This window comes from Enhydra lutris, unplaced genomic scaffold (assembly GCF_002288905.1).
Source record: "Enhydra lutris kenyoni isolate GAN:26980312 unplaced genomic scaffold, ASM228890v2 scaffoldscaffold17, whole genome shotgun sequence".
NCBI classification, from domain to species: domain Eukaryota; kingdom Metazoa; phylum Chordata; class Mammalia; order Carnivora; family Mustelidae; genus Enhydra; species Enhydra lutris.
Window position 1 is genome coordinate 30,155,232 of NW_019154101.1, and position 20,261 is coordinate 30,175,492.

At 33.9% G+C, this 20,261-nt stretch overlaps 1 protein-coding gene across 6 annotated transcripts in view; it reads right to left on the reverse strand.

Annotated features, from left to right (window-relative positions):
* Positions 1-488: 488 nt before the first annotated feature.
* Positions 489-20,261, reverse strand: part of LOC111147523 (BCL2 associated transcription factor 1) — a 28,927-nt gene continuing 9,154 nt past the window's right edge. The window contains exons 4-14 of one of the 6 annotated variants that reach the window (XR_002640636.1): positions 19,335-20,246; positions 17,575-18,240; positions 17,255-17,424; positions 14,827-14,932; positions 13,693-13,777; positions 11,188-11,363; positions 10,892-11,054; positions 9,875-10,055; positions 8,649-8,795; positions 3,254-3,466; positions 489-3,084 (exon numbers count right to left, since the gene is read on the reverse strand). Coding sequence is in view for 4 of the 6 variants with exons in the window: in XM_022503576.1 (XP_022359284.1) it covers positions 3,079-3,084; positions 3,254-3,466; positions 8,649-8,795; positions 9,875-10,055; positions 11,188-11,363; positions 13,693-13,777; positions 14,827-14,932; positions 17,255-17,424; positions 17,575-18,240; positions 19,335-20,246 (2,662 nt within the window). In the remaining 2 variants the exon portion in view is untranslated. The remainder of the gene's footprint in view (positions 3,085-3,253; positions 3,467-8,648; positions 8,796-9,874; positions 10,056-10,891; positions 11,055-11,187; positions 11,364-13,692; positions 13,778-14,826; positions 14,933-17,254; positions 17,425-17,574; positions 18,241-19,334; positions 20,247-20,261) is intronic. The other 5 variants (XR_002640637.1, XM_022503577.1, XM_022503576.1 and 2 more) reach the window with 5 other exon arrangements.

A 20,261-nucleotide genomic window follows, 5' to 3' on the forward strand; every position in this document is an offset into this window, starting at 1 on the left:
CTGTGAAAATGCTTTTGTTTAATAAAGTTGACAGAATGGTCCACTTTATATTTCAAATTTTCTAAGAGGGGCATGTTAAGAATTATACCAGATGTTACTCAAAATGAATGAGTCTGACAAAAGAAAACCCAACCTCTTTAGTTAATGCCCATTACAGTTTTTAAAAAGAGAAGTAATGCTGATTCTTTGTAATATTATGGCTACCAAGTTCCTGTATTAACACAAGAACTGGAGAACTAGACTAGAAATCTGGAATTCCTGTATTCTCTAATAATAACAGAATTATCCACTATAAATTAAAAAAAAAACAGTAAATGGGGTTTCAGGAGTTTTATAAAATATTTATCAGCCCCCCAAAAGCCACAACATACCAGTAATTTTACCAACAGAGGAGCTGGTATTCTAAACTCTATAAAATAGGCCATAGAAATCAGTTATGTAGAACAGACACAGAAATAGTCTCAAAATCAGGTAAACAAACAACGGCTATTACCACTTATGACATTTTATTGGCATATGACAATTTACAAGGGTCCCTGTTGCAATATACATCACACTGAGTAAGAATCGTTTAGCCATCTACATTCATTTGTATTGGGTAATATTTTTACTCAAATTATAATTTAATTCCCAACACTTGATTTTAACTATGACAAAAGGGAACAAATAATTCCTTAAAGTTGGATGCAATTAGAAAAACATTTTTTGCTATTTTATATTAAAATTCCTAGGATGTTGAAAGGTATACACACCTAAGTAAGGACTGAGTCATGGCCTTCTTAAACAGCTTTCTTAATCCTTTCTGGAAATATCCTTTGGTTCACTTTTATTTTCCTTCTCTAGGCAAAAGGAAGTCTGTTAATGCAGGTATCAAAGTTATTGTCTGCCATTTGTTAACAAAATTCCTTACCAAGAGGAACCATTCAGCTTTATAATATGTTGTGAAGTGCGGAGTTAAATTGTGGCTTAAAAAACACAACACAGGCTTTCATATGCTTGGCTCTGAAAAAGATGTAACATCCACAATGGCATCCTACTGCAGAGTTCTATCACCCTTCCTACTAAATTCTAGTATAATCCTTTCCTCAATTTTGTTTAACAGAATAAAAGTAACCAAATCATGTTTCTTTCTGGGTTAAAGCAATGTATTTGCATTAAGATACAACTTGCTGTTAGGATTTAAGGAGCTTTATTCCCACTCCCTATTAAAGAGTTTCTCAGCAAATTCCCATTCTCCTATTGTCTTAAGTGGAAAAACAAAACTGCACATTTATAGTCATGCACAGAGATTCAGTATCTAACCAAATAATAACTGTTAAAATAAAAGCTAAACTTATTTGTATAAAATAAAATGGTTGTGAAAATTCTCCTGTATTGAAGATTAAATCCATGTTGCTTTAGCATGTAATTAAGTAGTATTCTGACTAGGAGAAATTAGCTGTGTCCTGATTAATGCAATACAAACTTGCTCTGAAAGTATTTCCTCTGCTCTGTAACAATTTCAGAAAAGACAAAATAGGAGAAATCATGCAATACTAAAGATCCCAGGGCCATATACATCACATATATTGAGTTTTGTTTTCGTATTTCTCCGTCTTAGTTAGCAAATGCCCCTGGCCACAATCAAGGTGCTTGGAGCACTGCAAATCAAGTGAGGATCAAAGATTCATGTACTTAAGATCTTTGAAAGTTCACACTAACAGAATAAGCATTACCTTCTTTTAATGCAAACGTATGCAACTCATTTGGTTGCTGAATTAACAAATGAAATTTGACTAATTTTATATATGCTCATAGAGCAAGACAAACTTAATACTGAAATTTACTATTTCGAATTTTCATCTTAAGAACTATCAGCCTAAACAAAGGTAATTTACATCTGAAAGAACATCTATCTACCTGAAGAATAGAACCCTTGGGAAGAAAAGAAAAAGCCATTTTATAAGTTGCAACTGAAATAGGGGGAAAAGTAAAACCAAGTTAGACCAATACTGCAACAAACTTCCTGCCAAAATTTTTTATTGAAAAACAAGTTACTTAAATACTACTAATGAACAATGTTTTGTTTACCTATTTTTCCTTACGGTTAGACTACAAACTAATGTCTCAGCTGTCCAGAAGCTCAAATAAATATGAAAGATATGAAATCAGGTACACCTTTCTAAATGTATGAAGTTATTCTGCAGGATAATCCTCTTCCATACCAAGAACAGGATTACAGGTTATGTTCTGTTTTCTTTAAAGTAATACATTAGGCAGGAATGGATTTTTTTATTTGTATTATTATAGACCAGTTCCTCTCTCAAAAGGATTAGCTGATATCTAAGACCATGACTCAAACTTTCAAATAAGAATAGAAAGAGAACATTGAATTTTGAGCCCAAAAAGTGAAGGATCAGTTTTTATAGGCCATTGCTTGCTTTCAGTTAAAAAAACAAAAAACAAAACCCCTCATACTTGTGTATCTTTTAATAGCTTGTACTTTTTAGCGATTGGTAAAGCTTTTTATTCCTCTTAAACATCTGCTGACATGTTAAACTACCTTAGTTTACCAAAGTAAAAACCTTTTCTGTGGTACACCTCAAAAATTAGTCACCCTACAATGTAGTGCATTTGAATTAAGGAGAATGTTAAACAGATGTATACAGTTAAAATAATTAGTGTGGCCTCTATAAACTTCTGTTCAGGAATTTGTATGTAGAGCTAACGTTTACTTCAGAATAAACATTAACAAACAGGGAAGGAAGAGAATCAGAACTTTCACAGAGCTGTACTTGACCATATCTTATAGACAAAGCGAATTACAATGCATGTAACAAAAACAGTAAAAGTATTTTTTAAAAGTTGATAGTTACAAATATGGTACGTTAACAATTTTCTACTTTATTTCAGTACAATTTTCAACATACAGTCTACTATTTTTCAAGATATTTGAAGACTTAAAACAAAATTTCTATTGACTACTTGCAAACAGTAAAATTTAAGTAAAATGCTTACATTCTTATTTGAAAACAAAAATCAGGTAAAAAAATGGTGGGTGCAAGTTCTGCTCTCTGTTGCAATCTCACTTCAGATTTATTACTCCTAAAAAACAGAGAGAGAAAGAGAGAAAAAAAAAAGATTACTGAAAATATGGAGTGAAAATGATCCATAATAAGCATTGTCCCTAAAAATGAAATAGTTAACAAACTGGCCCACCAAACCCACACTGAAGAAAATGTGTCAGAATCACTAACAAGTTGAAACTTTCTACCTTTTCTTCTTTGCGTCTGTCCTTCTTTTCTTCATTATTTTCCATGGTCTCTTCTTCATCTTCAACAATTCCGTCCCCTTGGTATTTGTCATGAGTCCATTTTGGACTGCTACCTGATTTTTTGAAGTTAAAGCGCCCTCTGCCACGTTGAAAAGTACCACGACCTCTTCCTCTTTTGGCCCAATAATCCACACCATCATCTCTGTCATCATGCTACAGAGAGGTTAAAAAAAAAATCATCACTAAAATCTCTTTCTTAAAGGGAAAATGATCATATGCCCACAATCATAGTCATGGTATAAATATTCTTACTGCTTTATAACCCAAGCTTTGAGAGCTGTCCAACTTTTTGGAGGATTTCAACTGCTAAATTACTGCCAATTTCCAAAGTTTTGACTTTTTTTTGTTCTCCATTATTTCAATATAACTAACGCCACTGACTAATATACTGCATGTAATTGAGTTTAAATAACCGTTTTCCCAAAAATTACCAGTCATAAAGACATTAAAAAGTCACAAAAATATCATTACAAAACTATAAAATTTGTTAAGTAAGTGGTATAAATTATACCTTACATATAGGAACAGATCTTAAAATCCTACTGAAATTTAAAACTCAATGTATCTTATATATCTATCTTCTAAGCTAGAGAATTTCACATGCCTAATCATGACCGGATGGTCCCTAGTGTAATAGCTCAACTTATTTCTTCTTAACCAACATGAGGTACTATAGCTTTTTATTACTTTTAGTTATTATCGTAACCTTAATTTTTCGTTAACTATATCCAAATACAGATATTCCACAAATTACAAACTGTACCATTAATTAAACAATCTGCAAACTTGAAAAGCACTTTACTTTGTGGATCAATAGATGAGTATTACATCCCAAAACACAAAACAAAAAACCAAGGTTCTCCTATAATGTAATTAAACTGCTGTCCACCTCAAACTCTCAAGTTTATCACCTATAGAAAAAAATGGAAAATAAAGCAAAATAATGCCCCTTAATGACACAACGGGTATATAATGCAAACAATGCTGCATAACCAATGGAATACCTAACCAGCTGTCAAGTCACTAAAACTTTTCTTATTAAGTACTATGTGATATGAGCACCTTTTCCAAAACACAACATGCTTTTGTGCATATTCATGTAATACCGATCACCCTCCTGGCATGAACTGCAATTCAGTTACACAAGTAATACACCATACAAAAGAACAGTTACCAATTTCCAATAACCTATCTTTACCAAACTGATGAAAAGTAACTAGCAAGAGGTGTGTGGGACTCCATAAAAAATCAATTTAGGAACTATCAAAAAGTGTAGATTTCAGAGTATCAGAAAGTTTAATAGAAATCTGAAATAAAGTATTTTAAAATACTCTGCCACTCAAAATCATACCCACACAACTACTTAATTTCAGGCTCCCTTCTGATATTAGCACAAACTCTAAAGTTTGTTTGTTTCTGGTGTTTACACAGTATTCTATGCATTTGTGGGAAGAAGCAAACGGGTTCTGGAGTCCGAGGCATGGGTTTAAATGTTTCTAAACAGAGGCTGTGTGACTTCCTCATTTTAAAAATGGGAGACAGCTGTGAAGGAACATAGTATTAATCTATAGAGTACCCAGCCCAGTGTGTGACAAGCAAGCACTCAGTGGTGATAATACGAAGCGCTTTCCATGTATTTACTCATCTAATCCTCAAAGAACCCTACAAAATACTGTTACTAATCCTGCTTTAGATATAAAGAAACTGAGGCAGAAAAACTGAGTTACTTGTCCAAGGCCACAAAACTGGCTCTTTCCACTACTCCTTAGGCCCATCACCCACAGAATACATTTCCCAGGTATCCTGGTGGCAGTAAATGATTACCATAAGGCTATTAATAGCTACAGAAATAGAAAAAGCAGAGGCATAGCCAAACACCAGAGTTAAACTAGCCATTACCTTTAAATAACCAATGATCTGACACCATATAAAGAAAACAGCAGCTAGATCACACTACTTTTTCAGAGGGTATCCTGACAGCTAAGTGATATTTTCATGCTAAGCACATGAACTCTTAATCCTCATATTCTAACTTCCAAGATTTTAGTCCTACAATTTTTAAAAATTACTTTACATGATAAGGGTCGGAGAAGTGAGATACTTACAAAACACAAAACACATAAAGGAGGCCATATTAAAACAAGACTGTCTGGGTGGCTCCATCCCCCAACGATCTGACTCTTGATTTTGGCTCAGGGTCCTGAGATGGGAGCTCTCCATCTGGCTCTGCGCTCAGCAAATTTGGTCAAGATTCTCTCTCCCACTCCCTCTGCCCTTGCCTGCTCCACATGCCCACCCTCTCTCAAGTAAATAATCTTAAAAAGAACAAGACCTTCTGAATCCTCTTCCCCACCAGGGATTTTTCTCTTCCTCAGAAGACAACATCAACACTGAGAACCTGTCCACTTCAGTACTTTCCCACTTGCTCCAACTCTTCACATACTCACCCCTCCACAGAATTTCAGGTTCTAAGATAGATGATCTTTCCTGGAGTACTTATTATTAGAAACATTACCATATCTTTGCATAAATCCAAAATCAGAGATGAAAAGTTCAAGGAAAGAACGCAACAAATGTTACTATTACTCAGTACTGGAGAACGAGTGATCAGGTGCTTTCAGAATCTGGTTCTTGGGCCCAAGGCATGGGTTTAAATCCAGACCCCTGTTCTACTAGGCATGTAACTTTGGTCAACCTCTGTACCCCCCACTGTTTTTCATCTTGTAAAAGTGGAATAAAGGACACATCTCAAAATGATTTTTTATAAGCATGAAATAAGTTTATATATGTAAGACACTTAGGCACCTACCTAGCATAGTACATATGCTCAATAAATGTTACACTGTTATTATTACTACCATTAACGTTTCATGAACACCAAAAGTTTCATTATGTCAATTATTCTGAAAGAACCTAAGGGAACATCAGTAGGTTTTCAACTTCATCTCTTCTGAATATTTTTGTTTATATTTCTACTTTTAGTAGTAGCAATCTATAAAATATCTCTGCAAAAGCAAAATCCTTTAAATTTAAATATCCATGTAAAAAACTAGAGCTGTCATTTCAATGGTTCATTAATTAAGAATAAAAATAATTAACTCTGGGAATAGATTTATAAGAAAAAATGTATTAACATTTTAATTTTACTTCTTGTGAACATCAGTCTCTGACAAAAAGTATGTTTTATATAGAAATGAAGGTTTTTAAATATAGCCCAGAATAGCAACATATAAAATGTTACTGCTACTTGTAAGTTGCTAAATTCTTAAAAAATCAGTAAAATTGCCACCTAAATGCCAAACTAAAATATGTCCCAATTTAAGATAAAAATTACAACACCAGATTCTGAAAGAATGCCATAGAAAAATGAAGGTCTGGCCTAAATTAAGTATTTGTAACACATTCAAAAGTATTAAATAATTACCATCTACTTGTTCACCTCTCACTTCCCTTTTAACTTTCTGACCCTTAACATTTGGTCTCCTCTGGCTTTTTTTTTTTTTTAAATGAACAATGTGACAATTTTACTATCACTCCTCACCCCACTTTTTGACAGGGTAGCCTATTAATCTCTTTTGACTGGGTGATCTGGCTTTGTGTCCTAGATTTTTTTTTCTCCACAGATCGCCTTATCAACAACCCACTGCACAACTGCACTTAGTTTCTCCCTGGCACTTCAAGAACAGAACTTAATTATCTCCTCAAATTGCGTTCTTTCCTCTGCATCCCCGATCTCAGAGATCCCTTCATCTCACTATCAACACCCTACTACATACAGGGTCCCTAAGTTCTCCTAAATGTTACGTAACTTTTCTAATATCTAATCCCTTAGCTCCGACAATCAATAACTCTCAGATCTGTCTGTACAACCATGGTTTTTCTGAACTCTGGTTAAAACCCAAATTTATAAAGATATTATTGCCTTCCAGAACTTGGTTCCTGCTTTTTCTTAATTTTACCAAACTTAAAACAACCATCTAGCCATAGAGTTCTTTCTCAAGATGTTTCACTCCTGCAATCTGCAATATACCTGCCTATCTTTCAGGCTTAAGATTCAAGCCCAGTTCCTCTAAGAAGGCTCTCCAAATCACTGTCTCCTTTGAAATAATCCTCCATTTCCTGCTTTGGAGGAAAACCACATGTATTTAGAACATTTGTTTCTAAATGTTCCAGCCAAGAACTGAAATCATGATTTGCTTTTGCATTCATAGTATCTAGCATAAACAGCAGTCTGTGAATATATAAAGTCTTAAATCAAAAAGGAGATCTTTTAAACTTTCCTATAACTGAATAACATGTCTTTCCCTGTCCATATGGTCAACTCACCCAATTCAAACAAGCTTAAATTTCCCCTTAGAGGAGCACGTATTGAGTAAACTTTATGCATAATACACTTTAAAATTTTTTCAGACCTTGGTCATTAAAGTACCCAAGAGAGTCAAATAGCAATTAATTTGATTGCCATTCTTCAAACAATATAGATCTAGTTCAGCATATAGCTCTCTCCTCTCACTTAGCAGGTAAGTTATGGGTATTCAGGTGTATTCATAAAAAGCCAAATAAAAGACCTGATTCAATAAACCTATTATTTTACTCCTTGCTTCTGCAAAACAAGTGATCTTCAGAACCAGTCTCTGAAACATGACTTCTCTGAAAAGCTATAATAAAAAGTAAGTATTTCTGATAATAGTTTTGGTATTTTCTAAAGTGTCTATAATCATGGACCGTTTTCTCCCACGTCAAACTGCAGAAAATGCCCATCATTACCTAGAAACTCTCTCAGGATCCACACCCTTTAGTTCCATCTCTTAGAAAACTACCTCAGAAGGCATTATATCACAAAGAAGCACCACATTAGTGTAGCTAGCAACTTTTCCAATATAATTTTCCATCTTCCTTTTCTTCCAATGGAAGTAAACAGCCTCCCTGAGATCCTTAATTATATGTACTGTGAAAGAATTCTCCTTGTCTTTCATTTAAACAGGCAGCTGTGATGGTGAAAGGTAAATCTTAATGAGAAGTTTCTATAACTGTCATTGTCTTATAGACAGACATGAAACATATATTAATGTTCTTCTCTGAATGTGGCTCTAAAATCAGGTACATTTTAAAATTTACCCTGATCAGCCTATAGGTGCTATCAATGAAGTATAAACAGGACCAAAGGGACCCACATTTTCAAAACTTCAAATCATCTGGGTAATGAATTTTTAAAAGGTTTCCTGCATTATGTTAAAAACTTCTCACAGCAGTGGATACCTGTACTCAAATGTATTCACCCAGTATGCTTTGAAAATTAATGCAAACCAAATAAACACAGATTTCTAACACCCACCAAGAAGTACTTCTTGCTCTTTGGGGTATATTCTGGATCCCATTCCTCTTCCTTCGGTCTCTTTTGAAAAGTAGTATTTGAGTTGTTTGGACCAGTATTTGTCCCAGCAAAAACTCCTCTGGCTCTTCCTCTGCCTCTAATTCGAAACTGATTAACATTAACAAAATTGTTTAGTAATGCAATCAAAAGGTATTTAGTTACATGCAAACTCTAATTTTACTGCAGTAACAAAAAACATATTCCCTAATTTCCTTCCTAAATTTCAATCTCATAGCCACTGAGGATAAAAAGGGTGGCTATTTGATATTTGATATTATAGGCAAAAAATTCTGCCTACTTAAAGTTGAAAAGGTTAAGAAGAAATGCAGTCAATCTAAGTATTAGCATACTGACTGCACTTTCATGGCCTGAACAAATATTTTTAAATAATAAAGTTGGTTCTTTTCACCTTTACTAGCCGAAAGAGTTGTCTGTTTCTTTGAATTTCAATCACAGGAGTCCCAAGTGTTCAACTACACCTATCACCATATAAGCAAAGCTCTTCTCTTTCCTAAATGATCTAATTAATGAACCCTACTAATAACTGACTGGATACTTGCTTAGAGTAAGAATCTGAATATAGAAATTGAAGAGTCAAGAAGATGCACTACTATGAAGTCATTCAATAATTACAACAAATTTATGCAAATATGGGGATAATGTGTATGCTATGTAGAATAAAAAGAAAAATTATATGATTTCTATGATTATACATATATAAGCAAGGACTAGAAGGCAAAACAGGCAAAATAAAAATAGTTGTAAATACAGAGACTAGGGGTTTTTTTTTTAATGTTTTAAGGTATCTTTTCAAAAACTAAGTAAAGAACTGGATCTCAATCAATAACTTTACTTGACTCTTGGGTCTTTATGCACTATGCAAAGATACTGACCCCAAAGTTTAAAAATCTAGTTTATATATATAAATTTTTTTAGAATTAGACAAAAACACTTATTTTTTACTCTGTATACAAAGAAAGCATCATCCCAGCTCCAGCCCCTCCTTCCAACCCTTAAATGGCATATCTTGAAGATAAATCAAATACCACTTCACTTTCCAAGACTAATTCTGACTGTAGGAGTAATGACTCACAACAACATCTAAATCACGTATTTTTAACTTTCCTTATGCATAGTGCTTATTAAGTAAAGTCCTACCAAGAATCAAAGGTATTTCTACTACTTACAAAGGTTCCTCGTGGTCGGCTAACTCCTCCAAAGCCAGAGTATTCTTTCAGTTCATGGTGAGTTTTAAATTCTTCTTCTCTTTCCTTCTTACTCTCCTTTTCTTCTCGAGAACTGGGAGAAGAAGGTGATGCTGAGGATGATGAAGATCGAGAATGATCTTGCTCTCTACTTTTATGTTTACTGCAAAATAAACAAAGAAAACAAAAAAATATGTGCTACTTTAAAAAAGATGAAGACCCTGCTGAATCTTATAATAAAAGGGATATTTTTCAAGTCCAAAAAAAAAAAAAAACAAAAAACTATCCCCTATTAAAATTATTACATAACTAAAATGATTGGGTGTTAAACTTTGACACAGTCTGTTTCCATTCTCCTTCAGTTATTTTTTTTACGTAACTACTGAAAAACATGCTATAGCCTGCCAGTTAAAAACTAGCAGTCTGGAAACTTCAAGAATAAGGTTCAGTTCTTCAATATTTTTAACTTTTTTGTTGTTGTTATTTTAAGGAAAGGAAAAGAAGAGTAGGAAAAAGTGAAGAATGTTCTTAAGGTCAAGTTTCAAAATGACTGCAGTTTGTACACCCTGGGTGAGAACAGTTGGTATGGTTTGGGCCGTAACTCCATTATAGAAATAAAAAGCATATGACATACAAATACCAGTCATAAATTAAAAAAAACACGAGTAAAATCCACCATTTACCTAATGAATAGCAAGAAAACGATTATCTATGATACTGAATATTCCTACTATTTGACTCTATGATGATCAATTTTGTATGGTTCTAATGCAACACCCGAAAAGGTCATACCTGCGGTAACTCTTACCACTGCTAACAGTATCCATGGAAACATTACTTTGAAAGATAAATACACATTGCTATTTCATAAAAACTAGTCCTTCCTCCCCCCCATCTCTCCCATGTTAAACCACTAGATTATCAGTTTAAAATTCTTGTACTCTGGGTGTTATGAGTTGAAAAAGTGCGGAATCAAGCATAACGAACCAAAGTTCTTACACAAACTGTTTCTAGAAATGCACTGCATTGAAGTCCAACCTCCTGATGTAGCCTGGATAATAGGACACATTAATTTGTCATTTTTTTTTTCAGTGTTAGCTTGCTATTCCAAAGTTTTTGTCCTCATCCACCATAAGCCGTGTAAAAGACAAATACATTTTTGCTGTAAAACAAATAATTTTAATTGTTTAAATTTAAACATTCGATTACACAGTCAAAATTGAAAGCAATTAAGCTGACAATTATTAAAGGCTAATTAGAAGCTAAAACCTAACTCACACAGTTTTAACAATTACCTGTCATCTTTATAAGATTTGTATTCCTTGTAATCTTTTGGAGTTTTTTCCTGCTTTCTTGATCCACTGGATTCCCTGGAGCCCTTGGAATCCCCCCGTTCTTTACTTCTTTCTTTTCTCCGACGATCAATGTCATGCCGAAGATCAGCAGAATCACACCTTAATTTTTTATCTCCCTATAAAAGACAAATGTAAAATACAGATTTCAGGACAGATATAAGAAAAAATATATATATAATAGCCAAATTTTATGCCAGCTTCTAAACTGGTATTTTAGTATCAGAGAAGAGTGGACCATGAAATACGACTTCCACACTTACTTCTAGTTTTTGTTAAAAAATATGCTAGGTTGTTTTGACCAGACATTTGTACGCACAGTGAAACAGGACTAGGGAAGTTATGAAAAGCTAATTATCTTGACAGTGTAGTAGGTTTTTGTTCAAAACAATTCATAATAAACTCTGTACAGTAGAATGACAATTATTTTTCCACTCAGCACATCCTCATTGTCATCACTCATCCTTTTCAAAGGGTTTTTTTTTTTTTAAAGCTGAACAATGACAGAGGTTATACTCGATCTGTAGTTGTGGGATAACTTTCTACCTAGAAAATTAAGGGATCCTAAAGTAATGGTTCTCATTATTTAAGCCTCACTGTCACCAAGCTCTTCCCAGTAAGTTGACCAACCCAGTAAAAACCACTTCAAAAGGAAGAATTATGTAATTTCCATAACATGCAAGTGGAGTATGATTAATAAAACCAAGTAAGCTTCAATAAGGGTAGAAACAAAGCCAGAAAGAGAATATTCCCAATCCTGTACTCAGTATCTTGGGCCAATATACAGCCCTTTCTCAATTCAGGTATTGCAACGGACATTAGTTTAACTGGGTCACAATTCACCTCCTTCTTGTTCCATTGCTTTTTCAAATACTATATAATTTAGGAAGATGGAAAGAGGCATCTAGGAATGAAGAAAAATTATACATCAGTAAGATGCTAAGCAATGTGGATATCCTTGCTAGTATTCAACAATTGAAGTATTTACTCTGGGAAATCTAGCTACGATATTCATAAGCATTCATAAGACTGAAAGTATATCTCTGAATGGTATCAACTACTCACCTATTTGCTCCCTGGGTAACAAAGCAAGTCTAATCAAGAGCAAAAACCTTCCTTTTTCACTTAGGTATTACCAAGTCCACAAGTAACAAGATAATTTAAGTAAAACTACTTTATAAACTCCAAAACTATATACATTAATTAACATATATTAATTATCCATTCAGATCAGAAAATGAAGGATAAAAAGCAATGTCCTATCCTTGTCCCTCCGTAAGTCATCACTATATTCTCTCCTCCAGATGAAAATCTGGTGAATAATGAGGAAAGAAACAAGATACTCACTCTGTCAAGAGCACCAGGATAGACTAAACTGTTGGCGAAACAAAACCAACACTGAACCCAAGATATTGAAAGTAAAAGCCAAGATTAGTATTCACCAGTCAGAATCTGTTTTTCCAAAATCAGTATGCCCCATACATAGAGACCACTTTCTTTTAAGCTCTAAATTTCATATCTAGTAAGTCAACAGGATACTCTATTAAAATATTTGTATTATACAACTATTAATAACAGTTTCTGGAAATCAAAGTGCCAATGTTTTCATAATAGCGCAACTATTTAGGTCTGCAAAACATGTGGTCTCCTTTTTCTGATTAGAAAACCAAATGTCCAAGGGCTAATTATCTTCCAAGTTATCATAAAAATACTTGGCTACAGCCAAATCTGAAACCAAGCAGCATTTCCAAGTCCGCTAATCTGCCTGCCATATGGACTAGCCTACCTGGAAAACACCAATTTCAAATCAACAGAATGTATCAGAATCCCTTTAAAAAAAGTCATTCTATTCCAAAGACCTCCCTCCCCCAACATTCACAGGTCCTTCCCTCAAGTTTAAAAACATTCTTCCCCAACCCACAAAAATTCCAATAGTGAGTTTTCATTCCAAATGTTCATTTGTAAATCAGTGAGGAAAGCTCATTTCTTAGTCCAGATCAAAAATGCCCAGAAGCATGGGGATTACTTCTTGTTATTGCTGTGAAAAACCTAGAAATATTAATTTAGGCATATATAAATCAAGGAATATTTATTCTGGCTCATTTAACCCCAAAACTTTATAGAAAAACCCTACTATAATGTCTATCTTTGCTTTTATAATTTTTTCTACTGCTTGTTTCTTTACCCTTTGCTTAGAACAAATTTCTCCTTTCAAATATTATAATTTTTAAAAATTAATTTTGGTTTTACTTAGATATATAGTATAGTGTCAGCTTAATTTCTTTTAGGAAAAACACTACATACACTACCATAAATGCATTTACTTACAAGTTAAAAATAGATGACCTCTGCAAATAAATTTTGTCTACACAAACTACACTTAATATATAATATCATTAACTAAGTTGAAAACATTAACATTTAAAAAAATGTCCACTCCAAACATACCTTTTGATTTTCTTCTTTAAAAACTCTCTCTTCCCCTGCTAAACGAGTGTGCTTCCTCAGGGCACTTGGAGAGATGTCAATTCTCCTTAATGTAAAATAAAGTCTGTTTGTAGTCACATTAACTTTATGGTTCAAAAAATTCCTCAGAACTGTCCATTTTAATAAAGGAAATAACTAGACAGTTATTCCTCTCCCAAATGAACTTTCACATTGTAAGGTTATTAATCTAATTCCAAATGAACAATTAAGAAATAAAAACTATATCCATTAAAAATATTTCAGATATTTTTACATATAAATAAATCTAACCTTTTAAAACAAACTTAATCATAAAAACTCATGTTTTAATTAAGTTGACTATTACCATCCTAAGTGTCAACCATCATACAATTATACCTCCAGATCCTCAATGAACACACTCATAGGGTTATTTGTTCCTAAATGTCTCCAATATTTTTACATAATCAGTGGATCTTTAGTTTTATATTGTGCCTTTCCTTGCCTTTTTTAAACTAGTGTCCGTTTCAACTTCTCAGAGCTTCTTCAGCAGTCACCACCAAAACCCTACCTACTATGACTAAGCACTAGGTATTTTATTACCAATACTAACTGTCGCCACCACTCTGCAAAAGAGGCACTGTTGTCCTTATTTGGTAGATGGAAAAAACAAATGTTCAGAGATTAACTAACCTGTTCATCACAATGCAGTTATAAACCATGCTGTGAACATAACTGCCTGACTTTTAACATTCATGCTCTTATGAAAAACAGTTCTACCTGTTACCAAGCATTTTTATTTTACAAACTTACTGGTAGTAAATTAAATAAAGGGCTACTCTAGGTATCCAACTTCCTCCCCCCAAAAATGTGGTATCTATTGAATTCCTTACTGGGGAGTGCTTAAGAGTATTTTAAGTTCTAAGAACCTGTTTAAACCAAGTGAACTGAAAATTAAATAGAAACAGTAAATTACAAATTTTTCAAGGCTAGAAATATACTTATTCAAGGTATGAATCAGAAATAAAAATAAAGTTCATTTTATATCATGATGACAGCACAGTTCCATTACAATACTGTTTAAACACTGTCTTTCTATCAAAACATTTTTATATGCCCCTTCAACAGTGCACATACCTGTGTATCTCAGGGCTCTTTTGCCTGGTACTATGTTCTTCGGTGGCTTTCTGATACGAGGTGAACCTCTCGTTTAGGGTCACTGCAGCTGATTTGAAGTATTGCTCTGTTGATTTAGGAGAAATACTGCCCAATTAGTTATCTTTACTTCAAGAGAGATTTTCATTTGCGACAGAAGGGCATTTGGCAGGTGAAAAGAAAATAAAAATACTCAAGAAACCTAGCAGAAGAGAATCAAGTGTTACTAAGAGCTCCTACTCTGTCCCTTTTAACTTTTTGCACCTCAACTGGTCACCGATACAACGCCCCTCAGAGGGCACTGTCAGTACTACATATAATCCAAGAACAATAAACAGATTAAACTGAGAATCTCTAACTCAATTTCAGTAATGCACTACTACTTCCTCAAACAGAACAGAAAGGAACAGTAGATGAATGTCCTTATACCTTGCCAATACGAACCAATGAAATTACTTCAAGTAATCATTTGCAGAAAACAAAAATACTGAATAACTACACAGTTGATTTTAGTATACTAATAAAATTATTTCATCAAGAACTATGTTGACAACAAAAAAACGGATTTAAGAAAAAACTGAATAGTACCATTTCAATTCAAAAAATATTCTTCAAATCAATTAACACTTATTACTCCAAAAATCTGGCATCTTGGCACACCTGACAGCATATCTGCTATTGTTCCCTTGTCCTTCTTCTAAATTTTAAAATTAGTAATATCAATACTAGCTTTTAAACCATTCAAGATACGCTGTAAATGTAAAATAGAAAGACGTATAAAGTCATGAAATGTTACATTACGAAGCAAGCTATCTGCTTAACAGGTCAACATACATCTGTGTCAACTTACCGCCCAATATCCAGCACATGTCTCATAACCAATCATTAAAACTTGAAACGGCCACTACAAGGGTAGTGCCTCAATCATAATTCCATGAAACCCAGGAATTTGAGCTAGCAACTCAGTTTTTATGCCATTTTTGCCAGGAAGACAGAAGATTCAACTTTGCCTGTATCTTTCAACGCTATTTTACTTTGAAACATGGATTTTGCCATTTCAAAACATATTCCAGGACCTAGTTACAATGAAAAAGAAAACATCACTGGGCATTTTCAGCTCTGAATTAAGAAAGAGCTGTTCAGATCGGTTGCACAATACCAATAATGAAACATAACTACAGTTCTTTAAAAAACAAAAAACAAAAAACAAAAAAAACAAAAAACAAAAAGAAAATGAAAAAGAAAAAATTTTATCAAAACCTGATCTCAAAATTCAGCAATAAGTTGTAAAATGTGGAGACAGGTCAAAAAAAGTTAAAAAAAGAAAAAATGTAAATGTTTCATATTTTATGTACCACAATAATATGGTCATAAACTGGCTCACAAACCTAGTTATAGCCAAATAACAAAACTCTTGTTACCATGTTTAAATAACAGTCAAAAAGAAATTCATTTACTATTCACCGTTTTGAAACATCAACTGCATAAAGAATTTGCTAGCGACAAGTTTCAGCTATTACAACGAGTTGTTCTCATATGAAAAGACAAACTTTTTTAAAAAAATGGCTTTAGACCAACAACCATGTAGCTTCCTGGATAAGAACCTGTTTCATAGTAAGCTGCCTTTTAAGCACAGAAAGAAAATAAGAAAAAGAAAACAACCTAATTGCCCAAAAAGTCATACCCTAAAACCTTTGAAAATTATTAGTACCTTTGAATTAATTACATACTGGTGAAAATTGAGCATCATTATTTTAACTGAAATGTAACACCCTTATCATCCTCAGGACTTAAAGAAATATAACTATGATCCTAATTAGTAACTATTTGTAAAATCACTACTCTTCTAACACATTTTTAAATTTCTTAAACTTTTTTCCCTTAAAAAATTCCAATAAATTCTTTTCCAGTTTCCGTTTAAAAAAGCTAAGTATTACAACAAATTAAGTAACAAAAATATAGGTAGAAAATCAATACTGCTTTTCTGCTGGTTTCAGGTTTCTTTAAAAATTGAATTAATAATATTCAGTAACAATATGGCCTCACTTTATTATAAAATCTATGCAAGTGCGCATTATAAATCCTATGCATGCAATGAAAAATCATCTGTAAGCATTCTGCCCTTCAAGTGCAATGACACATTTCAAAGACTTCCCCTTAAATATGTATCAGTTTTATCATGATACAGATTTTTAGAGTGTGTTTCAACTCTATCTGGTATCTCAGTCACTTTTTATTAAACATTTCCAAGGGTCTTGATGCTAGAAAGACTGATCACTCTTCCATGAAACTATTTTTCCCAATTTCTAATGCTATCTACGTAAACCTGCTAGCCCTAGAGTACATTAATTAAAGCCTAACTCTTCATTTTAATTTGCAAGAAATATTTAATTCACAATAGTAAACATACCTTTAACATGATGAACCAAGGACACAATGTGTTGAATAAAAGACTCTGAAGTGCTTTTGCTGGCCTGTGGCAACTTAATGTGGTCAAAGATGGATCGGAATTCTTGTTCTTTCTTGACAGAATGGACAAGTGTACTAGCAAGTAGCCTGTCTTTAGTCAAGGAAGCAGGTCTGGAGCAAATCGGTAACACACACACACACATAACAAACAAAATATACCATTGGTTTGAATACGAAATGGGAGTATGTTCACAAAATAAGATAATTAGAATATTAACTAAATCATCACAGATTATTTTCTGGGTATCAGTGTGGAATTACCTGTTAGAATCATCAAGAGGAACAGGTGCCATTTTGAGTTTGACTTCAGGACGATGAGAATCACTGGCTATCATTTTGATCCTAAGTGGGCTCTCCTCTCTGAAAGTAGACTTTTCTCGTGCATCCAGATTCTTGTGTAGAGGGGGACTGTAATCAAAGAGGTCTTTGAGCTTTTCAGACTTTACCTGCTCAGGTGACTGAGTTTCTTTCTTTACTGTTATTCTCTCAGAACTTTTGTCGTCTTCCTTGTGCTTATCTTTTGCAGTGCTAGGCCTTTCCACTACGTAGCCAGTCTCTTTAAGTTTATAATTTTTTTCTTCTCTAAATCCATCACTTTCTCTATTGCCTTTCAGTGAAACTTTGGACTTGTACTTGGGTCCTTCCTCCTCAGTATTCCGGTGAGATGTAGTAGCAAAATTTTTACCCTGATCTGCAAGAACTGACTTCCTGAACTGTCTATAATCCTCTGTCTCCTCTGTATCATCCCCTTCTGAATCATTAAACTTTTGTTTTCCAGACTCTTTATCACTAAAGTAATCTAGCGCTTCCTGATCTTCCCATTCTCCCTCTGCCCTCCCTTTCTCTGATCCTTTCTCCTTTGGAGCCTCTTTATCCCTGGTATTACCCCTATCAAGCAGGAATACTCTAGACTCTTCATCTGTGAACCTGTGAATAAGCAGAGAAGAGGATGGTAACTCTGGATTGCATTCACTGTGGATCACTTGCATACTTATATGTGTTGCCCAATACCACAGGACCACTAATAAAGAAAAAAAAAAAAACCTTACTGAAAAAGTGCTTTCTTCAGATTCCACTTCTAAAAAACATTAAAAGCATCCATACAGCACTTATGTACTGAGTTTTTAAATAAATTTACATATTAGACCTGAAGTATAGAGTAAAGCCTTTCCCAAATACCTGTTCTAGTCATAGACAATTCTACACTAACAAATCCAATTATCCAGAATTTCCGTAACAATGCAACACTGTTTAATTTTTGAGACTAAAAACCATTAATAAAGAGTATACTCATCTATCAGAATTCTATTAATTAGACTCAAAATTTCAGACTGTAACACAATATACTGTAAGGGAGTTCACAAAAGTGAACTTAGTATTATTTAAAGACTCTAACTGAATCACAAAATATTTCATATATACTTTGCTGCAGAAAATGATTCATTTCTTAGAGTCAATCAAACTACATTAGCAACCAATTTTCAGTTTTTTAGCAACTCTTCAGCAATGCTTGAAATCAGAATTTAAACAAAGTATGCTTCAAACGTTACTAGAATAAGAAATATCACTATCTTTTCTATAATCAGATAGTTCTATTAAGTGGCAGCTGCATGTATTAATACCATACAAATAAGAATATGTACTATAACTACATTATTTATATGTTACCTTATAACGAAGAAAACAAAATAAGCTTTCAATGCTCTAACACAAAATTCATCTCTGTAAGATCTTACATGTTAACCCAGTTGTGCTTTATGCTACTCAATTTCTTATTTACATTCTTAATTCTGGACTGACTAAAAATGAGTAAAATTAAAAAGAAAAATATAAATTAGTTTCTATTAAAACACTTAATTTCCAAAGTTAACCAGATGTAGTATAAGCAACTTAGAATCATAAAGAATTGTGAGTGAAAACAGCTAACTACACATCATGGTGCAATTTTAAGACTTGTAAATCCAAACAGAATTTGAAGTACAAACGTATTAATACTATAATCTAAATACATTAATGCTTACCTTTTTAAGAATTTTCCTGTCTTTGCAGTTTCCTGATCTCCACCATCAGGATAAAACGAAGAACGTCCCCTAGCCTCATCTCTTGGAGCATTCTGTGGTGTGATTGTCTTTGCAGGGCTTCTTCGTGAAGGGATATGATGAATTGGACTATTCTGAGAAGGACTGTATCGACTAGATCCATTTCCAACAGAACCAGACCCAGACCTTTCAGGACTATGCTGAATGGAATGTGAATGCTGAGAGGGGGTGTTTTTTGCAGAGTGGACTGTACTAAGCATGGGGGCATCAGAGCAAGATGAACTCTGACTAGGTGGTGTAGCAATCGGTGAAGGACTATGAGGTGATCTGGGACTATTATCATAAGCTGAAAGGCCAGGCCAAATATCACCCGATGTGGCTGATGATTTGTTAAACTCATCAATAGATTCAGATGGGTCATGTTCAAATGTATCTTTCGGCTCCTCTTGCGATTTACTTTTCAAAGGACTCTCTTCTTGGGGCTCCCCTTCAGCTTTTTTGGTTTGTTTTTCCTGAGACCCTCGTCTTTTAGAGACAGGAGATTTGCTATATGGGGATGAAGAACGAGAAGAGGATGATCTTGGAGACCTAGAAGATCTATATGACCGGCGAGATCTGCTTCGGGATCTTTGAGAAGAAACGGATCTTCTTTTTGGACTCCTGGAACGTGAACGACCTCGTCTAGGACTCCTAGAGTGTCTTCTATTCCAGACAGGTCTATAACCACCTCGATGATATCTCCCTCCTCCTCCTTGATAATACCCTCTGCCCCTTCCTCTGTACCCATAAGGTCGTCTCATTCCTCTATTATTTCTGTAATCTCGGCGATAATCTCTAGAATAAATACGATCTCTACTACGAGATCTTGAATATGTCCTGGAACGAGACCTAGAACTAAAAATGAAATAA